This window comes from Colossoma macropomum, unplaced genomic scaffold (assembly GCF_904425465.1).
Source record: "Colossoma macropomum unplaced genomic scaffold, Colossoma_macropomum, whole genome shotgun sequence".
Lineage (NCBI taxonomy): Eukaryota > Metazoa > Chordata > Actinopteri > Characiformes > Serrasalmidae > Colossoma > Colossoma macropomum.
Window position 1 is genome coordinate 18,067,664 of NW_023494803.1, and position 24,992 is coordinate 18,092,655.

Genomic DNA, 24,992 nt, shown 5'->3' on the forward strand with positions numbered 1-24,992 from the left:
GCCCGTTTACTCGAACTATCCGTGGTTCAGTCAGGATTGCACAGTTGCCATCAGCCCAGTTAACGGCTGCGTTGTATGGTTAAGATTTTGCGCAGATGGTCTGAAGCTTGTAGCGAATTTGTAGCGAAAATTTTCACTATAGCTACACAAAAATTTGTAGGCACTACAGCTATTAGCTAATTTTCATAAAACTGTAGCGGCTACAGATATTAGTTACAAAAATGTTTAGTTAACTACAAAATGTAGGTGCTACTTTGTTACTCCCCCATCCCTGCTTATAGCTCCAGTGCAAAGCTAAAGAAGTGAACTAATGCCAGGATTTCAGTGACATCAGCTGCTTGGTAAATGAAAGTCTTATATTGGTAAGTAAAATGAAAATTTGCATCTAGCACCTTCTCTTACAGAACTACTATAACGTTCTGTTGATCACCATCTATTAAATTTTATCAGTGAATTTCAGTTTTGTCAGTGACCACTAAGGAGTTAGCATTTTCAGTCACAGGCCCTGATTTTCTTGATGTGTAGAAACACTCAGTTTCACCCTACCAGTCCACCTCCTATCATCTCACACAAAACACAACCCACAATAAGTGTTTCGGAATGCACAGCTGTGAAAAAGAGAGGTAGGAGTAATCCTTTGGAACTGTTTCACAGCCTCCCTCAGAACTTCACTCTTTAAGAATGTGCACCCCTGAATTTGACAGCATGTATCTTCCTGTGAATCATAAATTGAATAAGATATTCAAAACGTGTAGTAATCTTTTCACTGAAGTAAGAGATTATTGTGAATTGTAGTCATTTAGGAGAAAAGGAGAACCTTTTAATGTCTTTGGCTCCAACCACACACACACACACACACACACACACATTTTCTAAACTGCTTGTCCTCCTGGGTCTCAAAGGATGATGGAGCCTATCCCAGCTGGGTGGAAAGCAGGAAATGCCCTGGACAGGTCACCATTCCATCACAGGGCAGACATACAGACATGTACATGGGCACACACATTCACATCTAGAGGCAATTTAGCATCTCCAATTTGCCGGACTGCATGTCTTTGGACTGCAGAGGGAAGCTGGAGCACCTGGAGGCCCATGCAGACACAGGGAGAGCATGCAGGCTCAATAAGGTGGGGGAGGGGTGACCCTGGTCGACCGGCTGGGGAATCAAGCACAGACCCTTCTTGCTGTGAGGCAACAGTGCTGCCCACTGTGCCACCATCCCACCCCCTCCGACCACTAAATTAGTGAAATGACAAAAGTCATTTCAAGAGGAATTCCACCGATTTTTCAAAATTACATAGTACACACTTGAAATGTAGTGTTTTGGTGAAATGAAATGGTGAAAACTGATCAATTACCTTACAGTGGTGGTAACAGGAACTAGGGGTCATGATGTCTACGCTACCACTAGTGAACCTACACATGTCTTCTGAGTTCTTATATGTAATGTTGATGATGGTAAAATAGTGGTAAACTTAAAACCTTCCTCCTTACTGCTCGCTACTCTTCTCCTTCAAAGTGTTAGGTCTTTTTTTCCCTCCCCCTATTTGTAAAGCATCCTTGGGTTTGTGAAAGGCACTATATAAATCAAATGTATTATTATTATTTTAGAGGCATTCAATGCCGCAGATGTCTGGTTGCTATCACCACCGCTGAGTTTCTGTACAACAAAGCATTTCACATCAAATCACTGTGAACAGCTTAGTTTACATCTTAAACATTTAATTATGCAGACGTGTGGAAAATCATTAGCATTGGACTTTAACTGTTCATGTCTATGACATGAAAAAAGAAAGCAGCCAGAAAAGACCCAAAGTGCAAAGCTCCCAGAAGAGCTCTGTCTTAATAAGTAAACATTGGCTAGTACATTTTCACAGTGTACTGTGCAATGACTAGGCAGTATTTGACCAAGAACAAGCTATGCAGAGCATTTTAACCACATTCTGTAGATAAAAAACAGAGACAGATGGCACCAGAGTCTGTGTTGGGACAGCTTTCTTCTCACGCTTCACTCAGTGAGGCTCTGAGAGCAGGCTGCTGGATACATAGGTCATTGGCAATGAGGTGGTGGAGTTGGATGGACCGGAGGGCCATGTGGTGAGTGTGTGGTCTAACACTAGCAGTGAGGGGGAGTTAGGACATCACCAGGGAGCTCAGAGATTCCATAGTGATTCCAGTAAAAACAGATTTTAACACCAGTAGTTGTTTTGGCAAGACAAGGTCAAGACAAATTGTGAGTATATTGTTTAAAGCTGACTAGAGATTAGCAAATATTCAAGGTTACTCAAGGTCAAGCCATCTTTGATGCATTCAATAAAGACTGTAATTTTATACCAGGAAGGGAAAATGTTATTAATTTGTAAAGGTTTCTCATCTTTATTAGCATTATTACTGGACTGGAATTCTTGTTTTCTCCTAATCTTACATCAAAATGTAATGCCATTTGCCCACCTCTGAATCAATTTTTGATTTTTGGGGCCGCTTATGACATTTGTGTGTTTCTCTACCAAAAACAGTCATAATTCATTTTTACATGGCATACATTTTTACATTTTTGTTACTGTGCTGTTAAATGAGTTCTATTCTGATTTGCTACCCTGTATTGTGCCTTATTCAAAAAACAAGGCTGAAAAACTTCTTATAACTTCAGTGTAAATGGACAGGGCTAAATTGCTGTAGGCTGAATAGGTGGATATATGTAAATGATTTTGCAACTGATTTGTTTTTTTTCATGACATCACAGAAACAGTTCATTCAAAACAAGCTATTTTTGAGGCTTAGTTTCCATATATGGACTGTATGAACTGGGGAGTGAACGATAATTACTTTTTTAACTTTAACAGTGTTTATTTTCTGTAACAAACTCCTTTTCCGAAGGAGTTTGATACAGTAAATATGTCAGATTTCCATGACATAGGGCCTTTAACAAATACATTCAAAGTGTTCTCTGTTAGGTGTGTGATGTGGTGCAGTGTTATACAGTGACGAATGAGCAGTACTAGTCCGCAAAATAAGTCAAATTAACATTTTAAGGCAGTTGACATTTTTTCAAATTTGGTTTCAAAATTTCCAGCCCTAACATTGTGTCACATGCCCAGGGGTCTCAGTTGCGGGGTGGATGCATTCTGCTGCTGCGTCTCAAATCACATAAATAGCATGCCACTAATGGTGCTGTTTCTATTTTGAATGATGCTGTATTACCATTTAGTACGATTTGGATTTGTTAATACAATAACAAAATTCAAATGCATAGGAACTTATTTGCAAGAGAGAAGAAAAATGTCCTGTACTTTGAGATTTGTTAGTTCTTTGAATGTCTAAATGAAAATGTAAGAAATAAAAAGTATCTCTTGGAAAACAAATTGAGTAATTTAGAACAATGAAGTATAGTAATGAGGTAGGGCAGCACAGCGCAGCGGGTAGCACTGTTGCCTCACAGCAAAAACACAAAAAAGCCTGGGTTCAGTTCCCCGGCTAGGCACCCAGGGTCCTTTCTGTGTGGAGTATGTTCTCCCAGTGTCTGCGTGGGTTTCCTCCCACAGTCCAAAGACATTCAGTCAGGCCAACTGAACATGCTAAATTGCCCCTAGGTGTGAATGTATATGTCTGTCTGTCTGCCCTGTGATGGACTGGCAACCTGTCCAGGGTGTATCCTGCCTTCTGGCCAATGACTGCTGGGATAGGCTCCAGCTCCACCAGTGACACAGAAAGATAAGCGGTTTAGAAAATTAATATCATGTTTTATCTCCCACTCCCACCACCCCACATATCACTGAGTCAAAACATTTAGCTAGTTCAGAGACCCTCCCTGATATGTCATGACACAGAATGGAAAATTTGTTAGGATTTTCAATTGACGCTGACTTTAAGATATTACTTTTTTTATATTAAACTTGAGAAGGGTAAGGTTTACCCAAAGAAGCATAGTTATTACTTTTGCTTTGCTACAACTGTTCAAATATAATTATGTAACTGAAGTGTTAGGTTGCTAAATCCATTATAGACCATTTTTAAGAATTTTCTTTTCTTACATGGTAAACATTGTTGGGAATTGTCTTTACACATATAAGTTACATCAATGCTATAATATGATTAATGTTACTTTTGTTAGAGAAAAATTGTGTTATATCCAGAACTGCTACAAATGAAAATACAGCAGTTTGGAATGAAACTCTTCAATTACATATTTAATTACCTATTGATTTATGCAATGACATAGACATTTTCTTCTGATTTGATATTTTGCACTTCTGACTTTTTTCTGTTTGATGTTCAGCACAAAACAAGGCAAAACAATAACTTTTCATCAAATTCAAATCACAATACATTCTCTCTTCTTCTACTTATGACACAAATTTGGAATTTAATTTTTGGATTTGGATTGAAAGTTTAGGTTTCTATGAATGACTAAGAAATAATTTTAATTTACACCATACTTTTGTTGATAATTGCGACTTCTGAAGATTAAAAGAGGTAAAAAAAAACAAAACAAACCACACTCCATAGTACATCTGTATCATGACCTCCCATGAGCACTAGTCCTTTGTTGATATACATCATTCCCAGAGCCTAGGGAGGCCACAGCACCACCAGCATATCTCTCTGTCCCTGTTCTGCTGAGCTTTAATCGAGTTTTGATTGAGGCAAAGGAGAGACAGGGTGGGGGGGCCTTTACTGGTCCATTGAGATCCAAGGCATATGGTTCTAATCAAAGTTAGTAGTCCAGTTACATCACTGTCACTTAATTGACTTCATCTTGTCTCTCCGCTCCACTTCATGTGTTTGTCTGCATTACTGAAGGTAAGTGGCAGTTAAAAGTGAGGTAACTTATCCTATTATTTTTCCTCAGTGCTCCAAACAGGAGTCGCTCTGTTCATGGCTTCAGAAGGTCACGTATCAAGAATCAGGCTTTAAACAACAAAAATGTTTCCCTGTGTTTCTTGAAGTGGGCAGTAAATCTGGGTTTTGAAGACCAGCTGTTTCATTAAGCTGTAGCCCTTAGCCAGCAAGAACACCGTCAGCTTCTCCAAAGGATTGTCTTCAGTTTCCGTCCGGCGGTGTGACAGCCAGGTCAGTCCTGAACTCAGCTTTCAGGATGTTACTGAGTCCTCCCAGAAGTTAACGTGCCCTGGATCTTCATCTGATGATGTGAAATTACAGTATGTCCTTAAAGATGAACACTGGGTTAAGTTTAGACTCCTTGGAAACTTTCCTTCGTCCATTGCCGCCAACAGCCAGAGTGGTTCCAGCTGCTCTCCTCATGATGACAAGAAATGACCAGAGGAACACCAACTGCTGAATTCATTCTCATAATTTTGTGCCGATTGTGATATATTCCAACTGCTTCCTTTCCTGTATGTTTGGACAACTGTGTTGCTGTGTATGGAGTGATGCAGATTAACAAAACCAATCGGTCCAGAAGAATTTCATGTAGACATACTCTGCAAAATGAATGTAATATAATTAAATAGCAGCCCCAGCAATAGTAGGATTGCTGCCCCTAGTTGGGCCATTTTTGTTCCTAGGATGATGCAGCCCTCTTGGCAAATACCAGAAATCCCACAAAATCGTTTTAATATGTAACCACAAACACATCTGTGTTTTAACTTTTCAGGAATAACTCTAACATGAAGCTTGGGGTAATTGGATGTAAGTGTCTAGTATGTTTATCTGGAGCTTCCGATAATTGTCACTAAGGAGTTAGGGTTGTCTGGTGTCCAGTTGGTGCCGTCGCCCGGATGTAAAATGTCACGTCATATCTTACTCTGAACGCTTTCCATCTGTTGAAGAGCAGAAAATGATGTTCCAGCCCTAACATTGTGTCACATGCCCAGGGGTCTCAATTGCGGGGTGGATGCATTCTGCTGCTGCGTCTCAAATCACATAAATAGCATGCCACTAATGGTGCTGTTTCTATTTTGAATGATGCTGTATTACCATTTAGTACGGTAGTATGTGGGTTGAGACACAGCTAAAGTTAGGCAAAGTTAGGCTGCATTATGACGGATTTAGGATAATTACTCAAATTTAGCCTACAGAAGACTCACTAGGCTGCCAGCGTTTTATTTGTGTATCACAATGCCAGAACAAAATTATTTTACCCTATAATTTACCTTATAGAAAATGTATATTTTTACCTATAATTTTCATTATAGAAAATACAAAGAACAATGTAAAAACAAACAAACAAGAAATGGCAGAAAAGACAAAATGGAGAACATGATAAAAGACATATTGGATGCTTGCTGAACCCACCCCAGGGCCTGGACTATCCAGCTTTACCACAGCTGAAATCTTGCAACCCTTGAGCAGGATGTTTGTCAACAGGCAGTCAGTATAAACATGATAATCTTAGTACATCAGTTGAATTCTGTATTAATACAGAACGTTGTTGCCTGCTGTTCATGGAATAAGCTTGCTTGGCACCCATAGCCTTAGGCAATGTTTGACTAAAGAATGCTTTAATATGATTATTTATTTAATTTCCAGGCAAAACAATTTATTTTATATACACACATGTGACAGAAAATTATACAGATGTCTCAAAAACTGAATAAATTATCAACATTCAATGAAGTTGGCTGCATTTAATTATGTTGAGGTCTGGGCTCTGAGGCGGCCAGTCCAGTTGATTTGCAAATTGGAAGGATGGACAGAAACACCTGTTGATTTTTCAGATCCGAAGCAAAAGTGGAGCTTGAATTCTCTCAAATTTATCCCTCAAAGATGAAAGCCTTAAGTATCTGATGGTGACAGTGTTGGTGGTCTACCAGGTCTTGCACAATTGTTAAGTCCCATTTTCTCTATAACATTTTATTTTTTAACTTCAGTTTGGGTGTCTGTTGGATGTCTGTTTTTTCACTTATTTTTCTTTGATTTCCCCTTCCTAATGCCAGTGGATTATTGTATATCTAAACTCCACAGAAATGCAAAATAAATGACTTACACTTAATAGCCATTTTGACTGGAAATTTAAAAGATGAGGGATGATTTTTGACTGCAAGGAACTGTATGTGGTGGTGGGGTGCTGGAGCCCATCCCAGCTGTCACTGGGCGGAAGGCAGGATACACCCTGGACAGGTTGCCAGTCCATCACAGGGCAGACAGACAGACATACACATTCACACACACACACACACTCACACCTAGGGGCAATTTAGCGTGTCCAATTAGTTTAACTGCATGTTTTCGGACTGTGGGAGGAAACCGGAGTACCCAGAGGAAACCCACGCAGACATGGGGAGAACATGCAAACTCTGCACAGAAATGACCCTGGTCGCCCAGCTGGGAATCAAACCCAGGCCATTCTCGCTGTGAGGCAACAGCACTACCCACTGCGCCACCGTGCCCACCGTGACCCAGAAGGATAAGCGGTTTAGATGATGGATGGATGGATGGATGGGTGGAACTGTATGTGTACAGACACAAACTAGACACAGGTGCAAGCAATGATCAGGGGAGAAGCCAAAAGCTTCCACATAAGAGAGAAGGTGCAAGTCCCTGTAAGATTATAATAAAGGCATTATCAGTTCCCCATCTTAGAGCTGAAGAATTGTCCAAAGTAAACAACAGTATATAGTCCGCATACTGAATACTCTACATAGTGATGTGTACACAGTGTTTAAATGAAGCATTGAATACCTGTGCATTTAGAGCCCAGATGAGAGCTTTTAACTCAGTAGCTCCATCTATCAACCACTGTTCAAAACATCCTACAGCTTATGTCCCATCAGAACAGCAAAAATTGCCTTCATTCTCTTTACCCCCATCAAACCACCTTTGCATCCATTCATTCTTTTTGTTTACCTCTCCAGTACTGGGTATCACTAAGCGTCATCAGGTTATGGCCTAGAGATGATCCCTTTCCAATTGGGAAGTAGAGGTGCAAAGCGGGACCCAGCCCACTGATCGAATAACAAGCACCTAAATTCATTTTTCCAAATTGGTTCAGGCCACAAGCAGAAAGGAAATGTTTACTTTAAAGTAATTACTCGACCTACTTTTGTTTAGCCTTTTTCTGTTCAAACTCAGCATGCACAAAGTCTGGTTTGTTTTATAACATGTAATTTTGTAGATGATATTCGCCATTTGCAAGGCAACTCCCTCACTGTTCTCTCGGGGGAACATAAAAAGTAATGAACGTGTCGTGGCAGTGACCAGGGCCACGCTGCAGCAGAGAGACCTCTCGGGTGCAGGATATGAGCTGGTGTGTTCTGGTCTCACAAGCATCCAGAAGACCCTGCAGCCAGCAGACTGTTGATAATTAATCAAAGTGAATACAGACAGCCCTCCGCTTCCCTTGGCTTGCCTCGGCCAAGCCAGCCGGGCAGCTCACAGCTCGGGTCCACCAGGAACGGAAATGCTAGGCAGGCCTTTTAAAATGAAATAATCTGTTGCATTAGCAACTCTGTCATATAAGTGTGAACTTTTTGCATTACATAATCATTTGCTATGAACAATGGTTAAAGCAAGAAATCAAACTGACAGTTTTTCTTTTACTAAAATTGTGGTTGTTCAGCCACTTCGTATTTGGTGTCCGAAGTTTGCTTCATTAGTTCTGCACTTATAAAGGTCTAATGGATCAAACGGTATACCTAGGGCAAAATGGCAAAAGTATAGACAAATTTCAGGTTTCAAGATGGCCAAACTGTAACTTTAACGATTCAGAAGTATAAGCTACCCAAGAGGAGGGTAATTACTTCTCAGCGATAGGTGTTTGAATACCCTTTTAGTCAGGCGAACCATGACTATAAGAGCTAGGCCTTCAATTTGGGCCATAAGTGTCGAAGCTAGGTCAAAACATGAGTAAAAAACCCACCTCAACTTCTGCTAGTGTTCTGGATTCTGGTAGTTTGTTAGTGCTAAGCTAACTGCGATTCACATGAACACTTCCTGATGAGGATGAATTTAGCTTCCGATTCAAATTTTCCATTCCACCTTAAGCCGTACACACTTAGGCACCAGAATGTAACCGGAGCAGCACAGAAGGTGGAACAGAAAATTTGTTGGCACCAAACTGTAATCGCTGCATCATTTAAGGTGGGATGGAAAATTCAAAAAACCCAATCAGTGCTGGGATTTGAGCCTGCAACTCTCTTGTTGTTGGCTCACCTCTTTTACAGGCTTGATTAAACACACATTTGACGCTTCTAAAAGAAATTCCATTGTTTATTTGAAGCTTGTGAAAGACATATTAGCATATATTTTACCTTGTAGCACTTTCACAGTGGCTCCTTCAATAGAGAGGCTGGTACAGAGCTGCTGCCACCGTCATCCATTTCAAGCAACCCACTGATCAGACTGCTGCTCATATTCATGGTCAGTGACGAATCTGGGATTTCCAGAAGGCCTAGAGTGACTTTTTTCTCAAATAATCAGTCTCATATACTAGAAATCAAAACGTGATTGGATGATTCCTCAGTCGCTTCATAATTATGCTGTTAGTTAATCTAATGTGTTAGGCTTTCTCTTCAACTCTCAAAGTCCTAACCAACAGGAGAGCTTGCTTAGCTACATCTACCTAGATACCACAGAGAAAACTGTTCCTGACTGGACAGTTTTCTGCTCTGCATTTCAAGAATTTAACCCTTTTTGTTTCCATCCAAACCTAACAAAGAAACAAGAGTAGTACTGTAATACTTGCAGAGTTTAAACACAAGCAAGATTCTATCGAATAAAAATGAACTAGTCATGCACTTTTAGTTTCCAGTAATTATGAGGCCTTCTCTGTCTTATAAGGCCCTGAGTGTGCCCATCTGTATATAGTTAACCAAGAAATTAAACAGCAATATTGCTACAAATGTCTTTTATCTAGTCCAATGTTATGTTATGTTATACCTTAATTGATCCCAAATGGGAAATTTGTCATTTTGCTGCCTAACTATGCCCAGTCTGGGAGCAGCACAACATCACCAGCAGTGCCTTGCCCAAAGACACAACCAGGTTCTGGGATTTGAACCTGCAACCTTCTGGTTGCTGTCTCACCTCTTCTGCAACATTCTTACCTAAAATTACAGGCTTAATATGTACCATCAAAGCATTGTTTACCTAAACTCAAAAAAAGAAAACAGTTAATGTATATTTAATAAATATAAAGATTTATATGACATGAAAATATGCAAGTTCCTGTTAGCCAGCTAATTCAGTTAATGTAAGGTGTTGTTCACAGTAAAATAATGGGCTATCACTCAGGGTGGGCGATATGGCAGAAATTTTCTGTGTTTTCAAGTGTAACTTTTCGCAGAAGACATGAGTTGACAGCAAGGTGATGGTAGACGATCATCACTGGGCCCTGGATGGTGCTAATTCTTCAACATCAGCTTTGTTATGGCAGGCATATTTCTCATCATAAGTGATATTAGACTCCTTTCTGTCAGTTCTAAATCAAAAGAAAATCTGATTTTCAACCAGTGCTCTAAGGTTCTTAGTAGTTATGGCCAGAATCTGTACTGAGATGGCAGCGTGCCTGTAGCATCTGTTCCTTTTCCTGACTCCCCCCATCTGTCCTCTAAACAACTGCCTGACAGTGTGTTCACGCTTTGAGGTCAGACTAGCCAAAGGCTTTCATCTCCTCTACAGCCTCTATGCAGTATTGTGCCATCTGATTAGGAGCCCATGCAGAACAAGCCTCTTTCTGACTGTAAATATGTATCTGCTGATGTGGCTATCAATGAGCAAAAGGACGGAAAACTCACAGTAAAAATGGATCACAAAGGAAAGAAAACAAGCAACCAAGACATGATTTGGTGTATTGCTAAAAGCCATGACACACAGCTACAACTGCAACCAGGTGCCTAAAGATGATGCAAGAGGCAAGTTTATCACAGTTGGTCAAACTTGATGCTTTGCAATACACCAAACCAATGTGGTGTTGGCTGCTCAGTGCTATGCGAACACTGATGAGCTGTCTGGTGTGAACATAAGAGCAAAGTGTTTACAGCTTCAGCAAACTGGGCGTGCACACCAAACCAAAGTTGTCAGTGGGTTTGCTGGAATTAGGCTGCTTTGTGAAGGGCTTAAGATGCTCAAGAAGGCTCCCAAGTGGCGCAACCAGGGGCGGCTGACCCATTTAAGCAACCTAAGCGCTGTTTATTAAAAAGAAAATAAAGAAAGAGAGTAAATCAAATTCATGTTTGAATTGTAATTTATGAACTGTAACTTATGTATATGTTCTCTGTCTTTATCTATATTCGACTGGCCTAAATAATATGGTTTTCTTGAAACAGCACTCTACTGTTATAAAACTGCATATCAAATATGTTACCATATGGCAGAGTTCACAACATTTTTCCATTGAAAATGCAGACTTTCAAGCAATTCATGGGCCGCTACATAGCAGCTTAGTTTTGTATGGCACGAATGAGCTTGAACCCATCACAGTCCAAAATGTTCACATTTGCTAATGAGAGGATTATGATGTGGTGACAGAAAACTTGCTTACAGCTACAGAACATGCCTGCATCTTGTTTGAAATGCGTGGCTTGTGCAGTAAGCTGTTAACTAAAATAAAGAAATGATGTTGGTATTTAAAATTACATCATGTCAAATTTATATGCCACATCTATCTAATAAACTGTCAAACGTGGTGATTAGAGCTAGCAGGCAGCATGCTACTGCTGTACCTTAGCATGCTAAGGCTTCACCACAGCACAGATTCACCACAGCTTCATTGATCCTTAAGTTGATTCTGGCTCACTGAAAACTCACTGACACAAGTTTAGAAAGATTTTTGTGTGTGGCGCTGTTAGATTAAGTTGCTTTTAATTCATATCCTCATTAGCACGAGGCTAATGTTACCTTAGTGAGAAAGCTAAAACAGATACAAAGAACCACACAGGTTCATTCTGGCTCACTGACACTGCACTGACACACATTAAGAGGATAAAGACTCAAATCTAAGTTATGTTGCCTCGTCTCATAAAACATACAAGCTGGGTCCCAATTCAGGAGCTGCATCTTTTGGAGGCTGCATTTAAAGGCCGATTGTGTCACAGTGGTGTGACCAGGCTGTCCCATATCGAAGGCTCTTTCATATGTGGCCAAGAAATGTGTCCTTCCTTTCCATGGCAACGGCGAGGATTTAAGAACAAGGTGGCATCAGCAGAGGTGTGAACAGCAGCTGAGAAGACACATTTAAATGTAAGTATTGGGTTTAAACTGAATCGAATAGCTAACGATACAAATGTTAAAATAAAGCCAATGTGGTCTGAAGCAAAACTTACGCAGTCGCTTCGTTTTGTTTTAGGTAGCAATGAGTAGACAGAGAGAAGCGTCTCCATTTCTAATAAATGAAAAAATAAAAAAAAGACAATTTCTGGCTCCACTTTTAAAGAACTTTAAAAGAACTTGACAAGAGCGGCGTTTTGTGACGCACTGGTAAGAACAGCGGTGCTGTGACACAAACAGGAAATCCGCCGTAGAGCAGACCGTCTCATTTTGGTTCAGCCTTCACGGGTCTACACAGCCTTTGAACGACATGCCTTCGTAGACTGCGTCCTTCGAAGGATGCAGCCCTTGAACTAGGACACACCTACAGACAGCCTGCAGCGTAGTGGGGAAAGGGGTGGGGTTTAGAAACAGGGAGGCAAGTGTGAGATTGTTTACTATCTGCATAATCATGCATATTAATAGATCTTCGCATCTTAATGAGTGTTGATTTTTTTGCCATCCTATGCCATTTTAGTAGTTCTTGGCCATAACAATAATAGTTAACAATTTATTATTCAACATACAATTCACTATTCTATATATACATATACATACATATACATATATATGTACACACATCTGAAGATTTGGATTGGACATGTGACACATAGTACCTTCTCTTTAAAGCACTTTTTAATAATGTTAAGCCAACTGACCATTTGCAAAACAATCACTAACAACTCTCAACCAGTCACTGCTTATTAATGGTCTCCATTAAACAAAGGAAAAACTCTGACAAAACACCTCAGATCAAGCCTGCAGTGAGAACAGTGCTAGCAGTAAATTAGTCAGAATTATTAGGCTAAGAGATGTGTAAAGGTGTTACCGAGGACATTTTAATTCAAACACACACTATCCTGATCATCTGGAGAGTGGTGCTGATTTTACTTCATTCCTGAAGTTGAAAACTTTGCAGAAGACCACACTACAGCGCAATGTCACTAGAACAAGCAGCTAAACAAGGTAAGTTAAACTTTATATAGTTCACTATACTTGCTAACATTCATTTTAATATCATGACTAATGATAAATAACGTTACAGAACAATGTTAAGATCATTAGCGATGTGTATAAAATTATCCTCCTCAGCATAATGTTGCAATGACTAACTATTGTTAAATTCAACTCATCTGAAGGAGCAGTTTCCATCACGCAAAGCCTTCTCACCAGATATGAAAACTTGCTGTGTTAACATCTAGTGGTTAAAAGATTTCTGGTTTCATTAATGTTAACATGGTTTTCACAATTCTTTTAGATTTAAACTGGCTTATATTTACTGCCTCAATTCTCAGATGTATATAAGCAATGAAAATTCAGTAAAACAAGTCTTTTTTTTTTAATGTACTCTTCCTTGTTGCTGCTGACATTTTTCCCTGCCATAGTGCTTAGTGCCCAAATGTAAACACCAGCCTCCACTGGCGCACCCGTCTAAGCACTGATTGGGAGTATCCAACAGAGCATTATAGGTCCTTTTTACAAGAAATGTTAATTCGTAAATGGTAAAACAAATCCCACTACTGCCTTATGGATGATTATGAACCTCAGAAATACTGGCATTTGTATCACTTCAGCTCATCATGGAAAGGTATGTCATCTTTGTCATACTTGCCAAGACTGAAATTCAAGGATCTGTCCAGAACACCAAACACACAACAATGTGGGAGTTCAAGCTGAACAAAGGAAATGTTCCTTCACAGCTATCAAGCCATGATAACATCAGACAACATCTACAGAGTGATAAAACAATGGATAAGTGAAAATAGCTAGATAAGCCAGGTTAGCTGGAGATGTTGAAACAAGAAACTAGTTGACAAATGCACACATATTGGCAGAGGGGCATATCTTGTAGTCATGGTTCATCATGCCACTGTAGTGTTTTCCACAATCACTGGCTCTAGTGAACAGAAATCTACTCCCTACCGAGTACTTGCTCTCTCAAATGCTGACAGCTTTTGAGTGGAAACATGAAAACTATTCCACTGAAAGCAGCTGGGAACAGCACCAACTTTAAAATGTGAAATGCCTTCAGTGTAACATTACTTTTATTTCTTTAGCCCTCCTAATTGCACAAACTCGGTTTCCCTCTTCCTTGTCATCAGCTGAGAAGCCATCAAAACTGAGATAGGACTGTTTTCGCTTTTTGAACACTCTTATTCATGGACTTGGTTGTAGTTTTCATGGAAGCAGCATAACCAAGCAACAAGTACTTCCAGCAGAAAACCTGGAAATATGAAAAGGGCTTATTGACCTTGCTCTCTTTGGATGGGTAAGGTCACTCAACACGATGTCAGCCAACGCAGGGACTGTTAGCTAACATGAAAGAACTGGCAGTTAGCATTCACCTCCAAGCACAGTGAGCTCTCTAATGATATTGGGTTAGTAGCAGTGTGAGGACAAGTGATGTCTGTCTTTATGTGACTCAGCGGAAGCACAAGCTAGCTTTCACCAATACCCAGCTTGGAAGCACTGTGTGATAAGGGGAGACCCATCTCAGGGATGGAACTGGAACTTAGGCAAAACACTCACGAAGAGCTCAATCCCACTGATAAGGCAATGAGGGCAGAACTTCACTCCCTGTAGCCATCCAATTTAGCCCAAGTCTACCATCTTCAGTTGTAGTTGTAGAACAACTGGCAGAGCAGCAAGCAGATCAAAACTAAAATATGACTTGCATGAATTTTATTTCCCACAGTGCTGTGAAACGGCCAAGAGACAATGATTTATTTCTTCTGGTGTGGATACCAGAGCCATATTGCTGATTTTATCAAGCCCGCTCCTGTTGTTCAGACGGGTCTTTTTATTTACCCAGCAGTCCCAAGCTCATGTAAGAGTGATTAGAACAGCTTTGAGAAGGAAATTAACAATTTTCCCAAAAGGAAATTAGAAGCCCAGCCACCAAGGTTTAGGATTGAGCCCTTAAGAAATCAAATACTAAAAACCCTTCACCACATTTCACACCTAAACCAAATCCGTTTTTGCTTTACAGACTCACTTCACATAATGTGTGGAGCAGAGCATTACTTTGTTAGTCTAAAGCCAGGTAAAACTCTAAACACAAAGCTAAAAATCATTTGAATTAATTATTTCAGCTTCAGATACATGCAACTCAGACTGATTCAGACATAAATAAAGCTGCAACCTGATAACTGATCCAAACAATACCCAAGCACTCATGTCTAATGTTCTATAATCTCTGTCTTTCACAAAGCATTTTACATTTGTAGTGCACAGAATTGCTGCAGGGGGTTGATTAAATTAATTTAACTTCACAAATTATTAAGCCTTTGAATAGAGTACAAATCACAACTCCGCTCTATCCTTAAATTGCTACAATAATTTGCTTTGAGTGTTTGGCAATGCTCTTAAACAAACAGCTAAAACTGACTGACAGCCACTAAAGGGACCATGCTGTGAATTTGTGAACTTGTTTATGGCTCAATTAATGCATGGCAAGGCAGACAGACGTCTAACATTAGCTCCATCTGAAAAGCTGAAGACTCACTCCCTTCCTACCTCTGTGATCACAGGCAGTTTAAATGTTTCACTTCCAAACCACAGAATTAGGCCTATAAAAGTCTAAAGTACTTTAGTAAATGTTTACACCTTCCCAATGTAGACTGAAACGTGCAGCTATGCGTTACACTGAGGCAATGTAATCAAATTCTTTCTGCTGTGTGGCTAACCATTCGAAATAATTATCCTCTTTCTTTGTCAAACTAGTTTATATAAATGGTTCGCACACTTGAAAACTATCACTGACCACCTTATAGAGTTCTGTATTCCTTGGACGGAAGCTGGTTTAACCGACTTTTTGCCACTGACTACTTCAAATTAGCGGGGTATCACTGCCAAATGGTGAGCCTATTCATTCGTTAGAACTACACGGTGAGCTAAGTTTATTGTGTTTATAAGCATTAGCTTAGGAGAAAAAAATGGTTTGACTCCTAGTTCAAGTCAAAATGTATGAGTTGCATTTTTAGACCAGCAGATCCTTTAATTATAGAGCATACTGATTTATGGATCCATTACAAAGCACAGTATACTCACCTATATAGTGTCACCAGAATAGCAAACTAATTACACTGTAAGGTAAATTCTCCAGCAGTAGACTATCCACCTGCACCCCACAGACTACGAGACACTTCATGGCTGGTCATTTGTAAGTATGTACACGTTACATGTCAAATGAATATATCTAAGTGGTTCATACACACACTGGCTGTGTTGTGCGGTTTCCTATTCAATAGGCTGAAGACAGTTTTTAGGGGGCATTCTGACCTGATACTGGTGTTTAATATTATTTTTTTATGTTATGTATTATTCTGCAGCACAGCACATATATCCTGCAGGCCTGCATGCTGTAGAACAGCATTACATCCTTCAGCCCCTGTTTGACAGAATTCACAATTTTTTCATGTTTTTGTTCACCATCATTCTCCTACTACAATACCCAGCATGCATTTGGCAAATACTTAGCATTAGCTCGTACCTTGTTGTTAAATAAAACTGAACCATAATTCTGTTTCATTCAGCACAAAATACAGCCAAGTTTTTATCCCTTTTCAGCCAGAGAAATGGAGCCAAACTGAGGCAAAGACATCTAGATAGCCAGGTAGCTAACTTGCTAACTGTGTCTAGCTTGTTGTCCTCCTCATCTGATAAGTCATTTCTGTCGTCCAAGTAATCCATTTTCTCTATTGTAAGATCATTTTAATACAGTCACTACAGTTATACAGCTGCAACAACATATTTGGCTTCCTATAAATAATATTAGCTATCCGGCTTTCTTCCGCATCCACCAGCTAAAGAAAAGTTAGTAAACAAATAAATAAGAAACAGCCTGACCTCAAAAATTCACCCCAAAGCAACTACAGTTTTTCCTTTACAGTTCCGCCCACCTTCAAGATACATCACCAGAAGGGGGTTTTCCTCGTCTTTAAACAGAGAAACCCAACCCTCAAAAAACTACTGCGGCTCTGCTATACGATGTGAGTAGGCATATTCATAACAGAGGTACCTTTGCTTAAATTTTTCATTCTGGCCAAAACGTCTCTTTCAGTGTTGGCAGCCTCGCATTGTGTTAGTTTTTGTCATTCACTACTTCACATTTGCTTTCGCATCGGTGCCCTTTGGAGAGATCTATTCGTTCCCAAGGAGTCAAATTCCCCCTCTTTTAGAAAGTCTCCCTGTTTCCTTCGGCTTAACCTGCGGAGTTTGGGTGCGATAACCAATCTCACCACAGCCTCCTTTTCCTTGAAGAAGTAATATAGCTAAGGTGACGCGCGGGACAGGCTGTGTTTATAGGCGGCTTCGATGACTCTGATTGGTCCGCCGCGGTGGGTGTTTGTCGTTTATGCGCCTGTGACGATTCTGATTGGTCCGACGCGATGGGTGTTGTTTCCGCATTCCGCCGTGACAGCGAGTGGAAAGTGGGGGGGAACAGCGCTGTCGCCTCAGCCGAGCAATAGGAACTACAATCCTCTGGACAGCTGTCACCCTGTAGGTCAGCGACGACAGTCCAGGATGCCTTACATTCTCATCAGCACACAGATCCGGCTGGTGTGTATTTCTTTTACTCTATCTGAACAGAAATGTGTTTTTTCCCTTAAGGCGTGGTATGAACCTGACAGCGGTGGCAGATTGCAGATGGCAGTTCAGCACAGATTATAGCTTCAGGGTTTACTGAGACATTAGTGTCACTGTAGCCGCGCATCGCTGTGTGGATGGTACAGTAACTTAAGCAGTTAGCAGTAGCCTGCATACATTAGCAGATAGCTTAGCGCTGAGGAGAAACCACATGGTAAAGGCTGCATTTGTTACTGAAATCTGTTTCTCTATAGACTCTCTATTAGCATGTCATCTTAGTGTGATTGTACATTGGCAGCCTTACTCAGACTACTGGTCATTAACTTAATCCATTCGACTGCTGTTGATCATACGTCATTACAAGCCATGAGATGAGTTTGAGGGGTGAAATAGACTTTGCCCTATTAGGTAGATCTTTGGCCTGCAACATGTAAGCTGTGCTTGCTTAAAGGGGAATTTCACCATTTTTTTTTTAATTTCCGAATAATTCAGTCTATGAGACAAAGTCATTCACAGTGGTTTGATGTGGAATGGTTTATTGTAGAGAAACTTACAGATTCTGATTTCTTTACAGTGGTGGTGATGGGAACCAGGGGTCACAATGTCTATAACACAAATATAGCCATTTTGTTTACTATCCAAAATCACCAGTGATCCTACACGTGCCTTCCGAGTTTTTATATGTAATGTTGACGATGGTAAAATAGTGGTAAATCTTAGGACACCCTGTAAGTGCCCCTCCACCATGAATGGATTAAAATAAATAGATTAAAATACATTTTATGCCAAAACTTAATAACAAAACTGTCAGACAATGTGTCAGACACAAGGCAGCGTATTTGTAACCAATTCATGTGATAGCTTTCTGTGAGGGAGCTTTCAGAGCCATAAATCTCTTAAGATGTCTGGTTCCTATCACCACCACTGTAAACCAGTCTGACTTGGCAAGTTTCTCAAGAACAGTGCTTTTCACATCAGACCACTCCCCTTTAACATTGTGTAATAGTAAAATTATGAAGAGATGTCAACATACTCTACACAAACAAAACATTCTTCAATAAAGGTCCAAAGTAAGAGGCCAAGAATGCATAATCTCAAAAGCACTTTTTGAACCTTTATCATATTGTGAGATGGAGTGATCAGACAGCAGAAAGAAATTATTTTTTGCTCTTTTTGCTATTGTGGTGTGAGCCAGTATGTGTGTATGAGAGAGAGAAAGATACGAGATAAAAAAAAATAACATTGGGTTTTGTTCTCTACATAGCAATAGATGTACTGTTTATTAGGTCATATTGATCAATGCCATCTACATTACCAGGACAGTTAGACAGTTTATTTTCAAAATAGCTAATATACTTTTTCATTATCTGGATTATTTGCAATCTAAACGACATTTCATCTCTGTCTCCAAAATGTTACCTTTACAGGAGAGAGCAAAATGTTCATTTTGAAAGGAAGTTAATGAAAAAAGATTTTTTTCCAAGCAGTTTTGGAGCATTTATGTTGGTCCATTCATCAAAAATTTCACACAATATAAAGGGCAAGTGTTGAGCTCAAATGATGTAGACAAATAAAAATCACAAAAAATGGAGATACCTGGGTCTTTGTTTTGTTTGTTTGTTTGTTTTTTGGACAGTGTGGTTAATAGTGTTATTTGCTTTCGAAAAATATGTGCCATGGATGTGCCATCTGGATTTAAGGCAAATTCAGCTATGATCAAAGATTAAGGTCAATGGGGGTGTATTTATTTATTTATTTATTTATTTATACATACCAATGTTGTTATGTAACACACATTTAATTTTTGCTGGGACTGTTTTGTGATTTTCTTCTTTTTTGCTGACATTTCAGCACAAGAATACTACATGATGCATCTTTAAACTGATTAAGTCTGGTAACTGCACATTTGGCCTAACACCTTTCATCTTTCGGTGTTGTGCACACTAATAGCTCAGTGCATTCCACACTGTACTTCAGCACTTCTCATTCACCTGTGACACCAAATCACTCAAGCTAGAGAAACAGCTTCTAGGTGCATGTTATACAATCACATTCAAAAGTAGTGGAGTAGTACTAATTATTACTAACACAATTTGAGAACTTAGCAAATTACACACTAGATCAACAACATAGATCTGCCTTCTAGATCAAATTTGTAAAAAAAATGCAGTATAGTGAGCCAAAACAGCATGGCATTTTGTGTGAAAAATTTGTTGACAAACTTACAGAGGATTATGGTGATATGTGTGGAAGATGATGCTTGGGAAGTTGTGCTGCCCAACACTCTTCAATACAGTCTTATTGTTGTGCTCGGAATTCCACATATTTTTTTTTTATATTCTGAATTCTAATTAAATTATTTTGAAGTAAACGAAGACATACAGAATGGTTTGTTTTGAAGTGCTGCATTCTATAGAAACTTAGTCAGAATCGTTTACAATGGAGATGAATGGAACCAGCCGTTCAAAGCATTTAATCCCTCTTAAAGATATATCACAAAGTTATTACATTTACATGGTTACAGATATGCAGCCTGATGCCTGAGACATTTTAGTTTTGAGAGCTTTTGACCTAAAACATATTTTTAAAAATCCATTCATGGTGGAGAGGTACATGCAGGGTGTGGTAAGGCATAATAACACACTAAGAATAAGTATTTCTTTTCGAAATATGCCAGTATTTTACTAAGAGTTGCATTCCTTATAAAAACTCAGAAGACACATGTAGGTTCATTAGTCATTCTGGATAGTAAATAAATGCCTGTATTTGTGTCATAGACATCTCGACCCCTGGTTCCCATCACCACCACTGTAAAGACGTTTCTCCACAATGCTAATGTCAAACAAAATATTTGACCGATGAACACAGTGCTAGTGGACAAACTATGTTTTTTTTCAGGAGACCGGGCCCACCATGGTAGGAGACGAGTACTCAGATCCTGCCATCATGAGCTATTTGGGAGCCAGGAAAACAACCATTCTGGGGAACAATTTGTAAGTGTTCAGAAGCACCTGACATGACAATTGCCCGTTCAAAGCAGTTACTCTTGGTTGTTCTTATTCTTTAACAAGAGTAATCCGCCAAAGAGCGTCTGATGATTATAAGATGCCAAACAGGACGGTAGACTGCTGAATTTGACAAGAATGTGTGTCACGAGGAAGCGAAAAAAGGGTTCTTAAACAAGAGTTAAGGGTTCTTAAACACAAAATATCACCATTTAAAAGAGATGATTTACATGCACATAGTACCTATCTACTGTCTACCCATAGTACCTATTTACTATCTATCAATAGTACATATCTACTGATTGCAGTCAAAACTGGTCTTATATGTTGAGGAGAACATGCAGTAAGGAGTTTTAGACTGTTTAAGGCCAAAAACATGCATATAATTATTGAGTTGATGTGTTTTAGCCACATCATGCTAACAAATAAATCAAGCACATAGCCATGCAGTCTCCACAGACAAACACTGGCAGTAAAATGAGTCATATTGAAGAGCTCAGTGACTTTAAGTGTGATAAGCCACCTTTGTCAGAAGTCAGTTTGTGAAATTTCTGCCCGGCTAAATCTGTAGGTCTCACAAACTGAAACACAAAGCGCACAAAACAAACGCCTATCCTCTGTTGCATCACTCACTACAGAGTTTCAAACTGCATCTGGAAGCAACATCAACACCAGAATAGTGCATCAGGAGCTTCATGAAAAGGATTTCCATAACCAAATGCTCACAAGCCTAGGATCATAATGTATATGAAGAGCACTGGCTGAAGTGGTGTAAAAAACGCCACCACTGGACTCTGGAGCAGTGGAAACGTATTCTCTGGAGTGATGAATCATGCGTCACTATCTGACAGGACGAATCTGGATTTGGCAAATGCCAGGAGAACACTACCTACCAGAATACAAAGTATCAACAGTAAAGTTTGGTGGAGGAGGGATAATGCTCTGGGGTTGTTTTTCAGGGGTTGGCTGAGGCCCCTTAGTTAAATTGAAGGGAAATCTTAATGCTTCAGCAGACCAAGACATTTTGAACATAAATACGCATCCAACTTTGTGGGAACAGTTTGGGGAAGGCCCTTTTCTGTTCCAGCAGTACCCCTGTGCACAAAACAAGGTCCATAAAGACAAGGTTTAACAGGTTTGGTGTGGAGGAACTCCAGAGGTCTGCACAGAGCCCTGACCTTAACCCCACTGAACTCTGAACTTTTTGCAAGTCAGGTCTTCTCATCCAACATCAGTGTCTGACCTCACAAATGCTCTTTTGACTGAATGGGCAAAAATTCCTGCAGACACACTCCAAAATCTTGTGAAAAGCCTTCCCAGAACAGTGGAGGTTGTTATAGCTACAGAAAGGTGCCAACTCCATATAATGTCCATGGTTTTTGGAATGTGATGTCCAACAGGTGTGACGGTCAGGTGCCCACATACTTTTGAACATATAGTGTACATTGTTTGTACCTCATTATTTGCAAACATTTAAACATGTAATCAAAAATATGAACAATGTAGAGCTGCCGATTCTCCATGTTATTGATTTCAGGCTGCCTGAGGTTAGACCTCCACTACTGAGCCAACAGATCTGTTCCCATAAGGAATTCTTATAGGGTTTCAGTCCAGCCACCAGATATCTTTTTTCCTGTCCTGGACAGCAGTGGCAGAGCTAAACTTTCATTCTTTAAAAAGTTACAACATGAGCCTTCACGTTTAGGGAATTATGGAAAGCATTTGTTTAAAATTAAGGTTGATTTGTCCATCTTTGTGCCTGCCTGACTGATATGAATTTGTTTTTTGCAGTTCAGAATACCACGTGGATGAACCTCCTCGATTGGTCCTAGATAAGCTTGAGAAGCTCGGCTATAAAGTTATGACCATGACGGGTGTTGGTCAGACTCTGGTGTGGTGCCTTCACAAAGAAGCCAGTGACCTCTGAAAATATTCAGTAGATCACTCTTTTTAGCACTTTTTCTGTAATTAAGGTTACATAGTGTTTACACTACCAAATGAAGTTATAAGGTCATATTCCATGTTCTAGTCCAGTGATTCTCCATCCTGGTCCTGAAGTATCACCGGTATGCTTGTTGTAGTGTTTTCCCTGCTCAAACACATCAACTTCAACTCAGGAAGTGCTTGTTGAACGGGAATTCCACTGATTTTTTTACATTTTAGCCTAATTCAATGGTCTTACTCAGATTCATTTACAGTGGTGGTGATAGGAACCAAGGATCACAGTGTCTACGAAGCAAATACAGCCATTTTATTTACTATATAAAATGACCTGCGAACACATGAGTTTTTATATGTAATGTTGATGAAAGTAAAATAGTGCTAGATTTGCCTCATGACACACTGCATGTCTCTCTCTGCCAATCACAGATTAAAAAATAGGTTTTAAACTAAAACCTAATCTCCAAACTGGTTCCTATCACCACCAATGTAAACAATTCTGATTCTAAAATGGCACATTTCACATCTCACTCTAAATGACTTGTTTATATCTTAGAGATTTTATTATATAGAACGTTTTGGTGAATTTCTCCTTTAATTAGATCATAGGTTGAATCAGGTGTGTTGGGAGCAGGGGAAGCTCTAAAATGTGCATAGCTGTGATACTCCAGGGCTACGATTGTGAACCAGTATTCTAGACTATTATCCTGTTCAGTGATCATAAATGAGAAATACTGTCCAAGACAAACTCTCCTAACAAATCTGCCTCTAGCAGATTTGAGCAGTATTAGCAGGCGACCACTTGTGTAAGTGTGATGGTTAATTTCTTTTTTGCAAAATAGTCTTGCAACCAAAACTGAGAACTTTTTTCATGCTAAAGCTGCACAATTAAGCCTGCCATATTAGATAAATGCCATCAGGAATGATGGAAAGCCAGTGTTTCACATTCCACAAGAAGCCAGTGTCCTGTTTAGATGCTGCATTCTTCTTCTTTTTTTAAATAAACTGTATGACATGAATAACTGCCATAAAGTAATATTATGAATTCTCATGTTTTATTAATTGCATCATATAAAATCTCTGTCAATAGATATTTTGCTGCAACTGAAGTGAAAGATTCCTCATTTTATACCAGAGAATTGAAGAAGGTCTTGTTGGAAGACAAAACTCATTTATTTCTATTTTATTGCATTGAAACGGGTTCATTTAAAGAATGTTCAGTTTATTGGTGGTTTTTAAAATGTAGCTTTCTCACATGTTCTCTGTAGCGTACATTCTATTTTTCTGGTAAACTGCAAATACTGCAAAGAACTGTGTAAACTATATGTTTGGTCATGTATGTGATATTACAGTGAGAATGAAATAAATAAAGGTTTAAATTCAAGAAATTGACTGAAACCACTGCTGTCCCTATGTTATTTTACTTAGTGGGTGTTTGAGTATCTTCATTTCCACCATGTTGATCATACAGTTGTCAGCAAACCCCTCCACTCTATACAGTCGTACCCAAACCTTTGAGTGCCTCTGGGCAAGTGACATTGTGCTGAGTTTCCAAGCAAAAAAAAAAGTTAATACAGCTTCCACAGAGAACACACACATGCACATTTTAATGCACAGTTACTGTTTATTTGCTGAATTTAAGATCTGGTGAAAATAAGAAACATGTGGCCTGTGTAATTTTTATGGCACATTTTGTATATTTTATTTTTTCCAATATGTTCCAGCAAATTCTGCACCAAAGCTTGCAGAAGAATTCCATATTAAAGTTTGCTCCCTGTGAATATGTGTTAACTTATTTTCACTTAGAAAATCAACAGAACTGGAGGTGTTCAAACCTTTGCATATGAATGTATCTCAAAGAATTTCGTTGGAGCCACTACTGTGTCCTCATCAAAGGCTGCACAAAGGGTGCATAGAGGGTGCTCATGAGCAGCGCCTGTAATGCTGAAATGAGAAATGAGACACCCTATAGCAGGGCTGCACAACTCCAGTCCTGGAGGGCCGGTGTCCAGCACAGTTTGGTGATCTACCTGCTCCAACACACCTGATTACACTTATCTGTTAATTGCCAGATTTAGTGGATGTGTTTGAGCAGGGAAACCTCCAAACTGTGCTGGACACCGGCCCTCCAGGACCGGAGTTGTGCACCCCTGTCCTATAGCCCTGTGTGCATATGCAGTCGAGGACCACAAGTGTGAAAATTGGGACAGGTCCAAAGTCCTGCAGGTTTTATGGTGGAAAGTGGTTACCATT

The 24,992-nt window shown here is 39.6% G+C and overlaps 1 protein-coding gene and 1 long non-coding RNA gene across 3 annotated transcripts; both read left to right on the forward strand.

The window, feature by feature from the left end:
* The first annotated feature begins 1,882 nt into the window (after positions 1–1,882).
* On the forward strand, positions 1,883–6,952 carry LOC118823972. Its single transcript, XR_005008561.1, has 2 exons — positions 1,883–2,097; positions 4,850–6,952. It is a non-coding gene; the product is annotated as an uncharacterized LOC118823972 (long non-coding RNA).
* A 10,665-nt stretch (positions 6,953–17,617) lies between these two features.
* gchfr (GTP cyclohydrolase I feedback regulator) lies at positions 17,618–24,137 on the forward strand. 2 transcript variants are annotated; one of them, XM_036593197.1, is made up of 3 exons: positions 17,618–17,766; positions 20,692–20,786; positions 22,590–24,137. In XM_036593197.1, exons 1-3 carry the CDS (start codon positions 17,731–17,733, stop codon positions 22,723–22,725), a joined length of 267 nt encoding a protein of 88 aa, XP_036449090.1. In that variant the 5' UTR covers positions 17,618–17,730; the 3' UTR covers positions 22,726–24,137. The 2 variants fall into 2 exon arrangements, with proteins under 2 accessions (XP_036449090.1, XP_036449091.1); XM_036593198.1 differs by having other exon boundaries at positions 20,695–20,786.
* Positions 24,138–24,992: the final 855 nt, after the last annotated feature.

Bases quoted from the DNA above. Each gene is read 5' to 3' on its own strand.
- gchfr (XM_036593197.1), top strand. From the start codon at position 17,731: ATGCCTTACATTCTCATCAGCACACAGATCCGGCTG. The intron at 17,767-20,691 runs GTGTGTATTTCT...GTTTTTTTTCAG, and splicing joins TCAGCACACAGATCCGGCTG to GAGACCGGGCCCACCATGGT. The intron at 20,787-22,589 runs GTAAGTGTTCAG...TGTTTTTTGCAG, and splicing joins ACCATTCTGGGGAACAATTT to TTCAGAATACCACGTGGATG.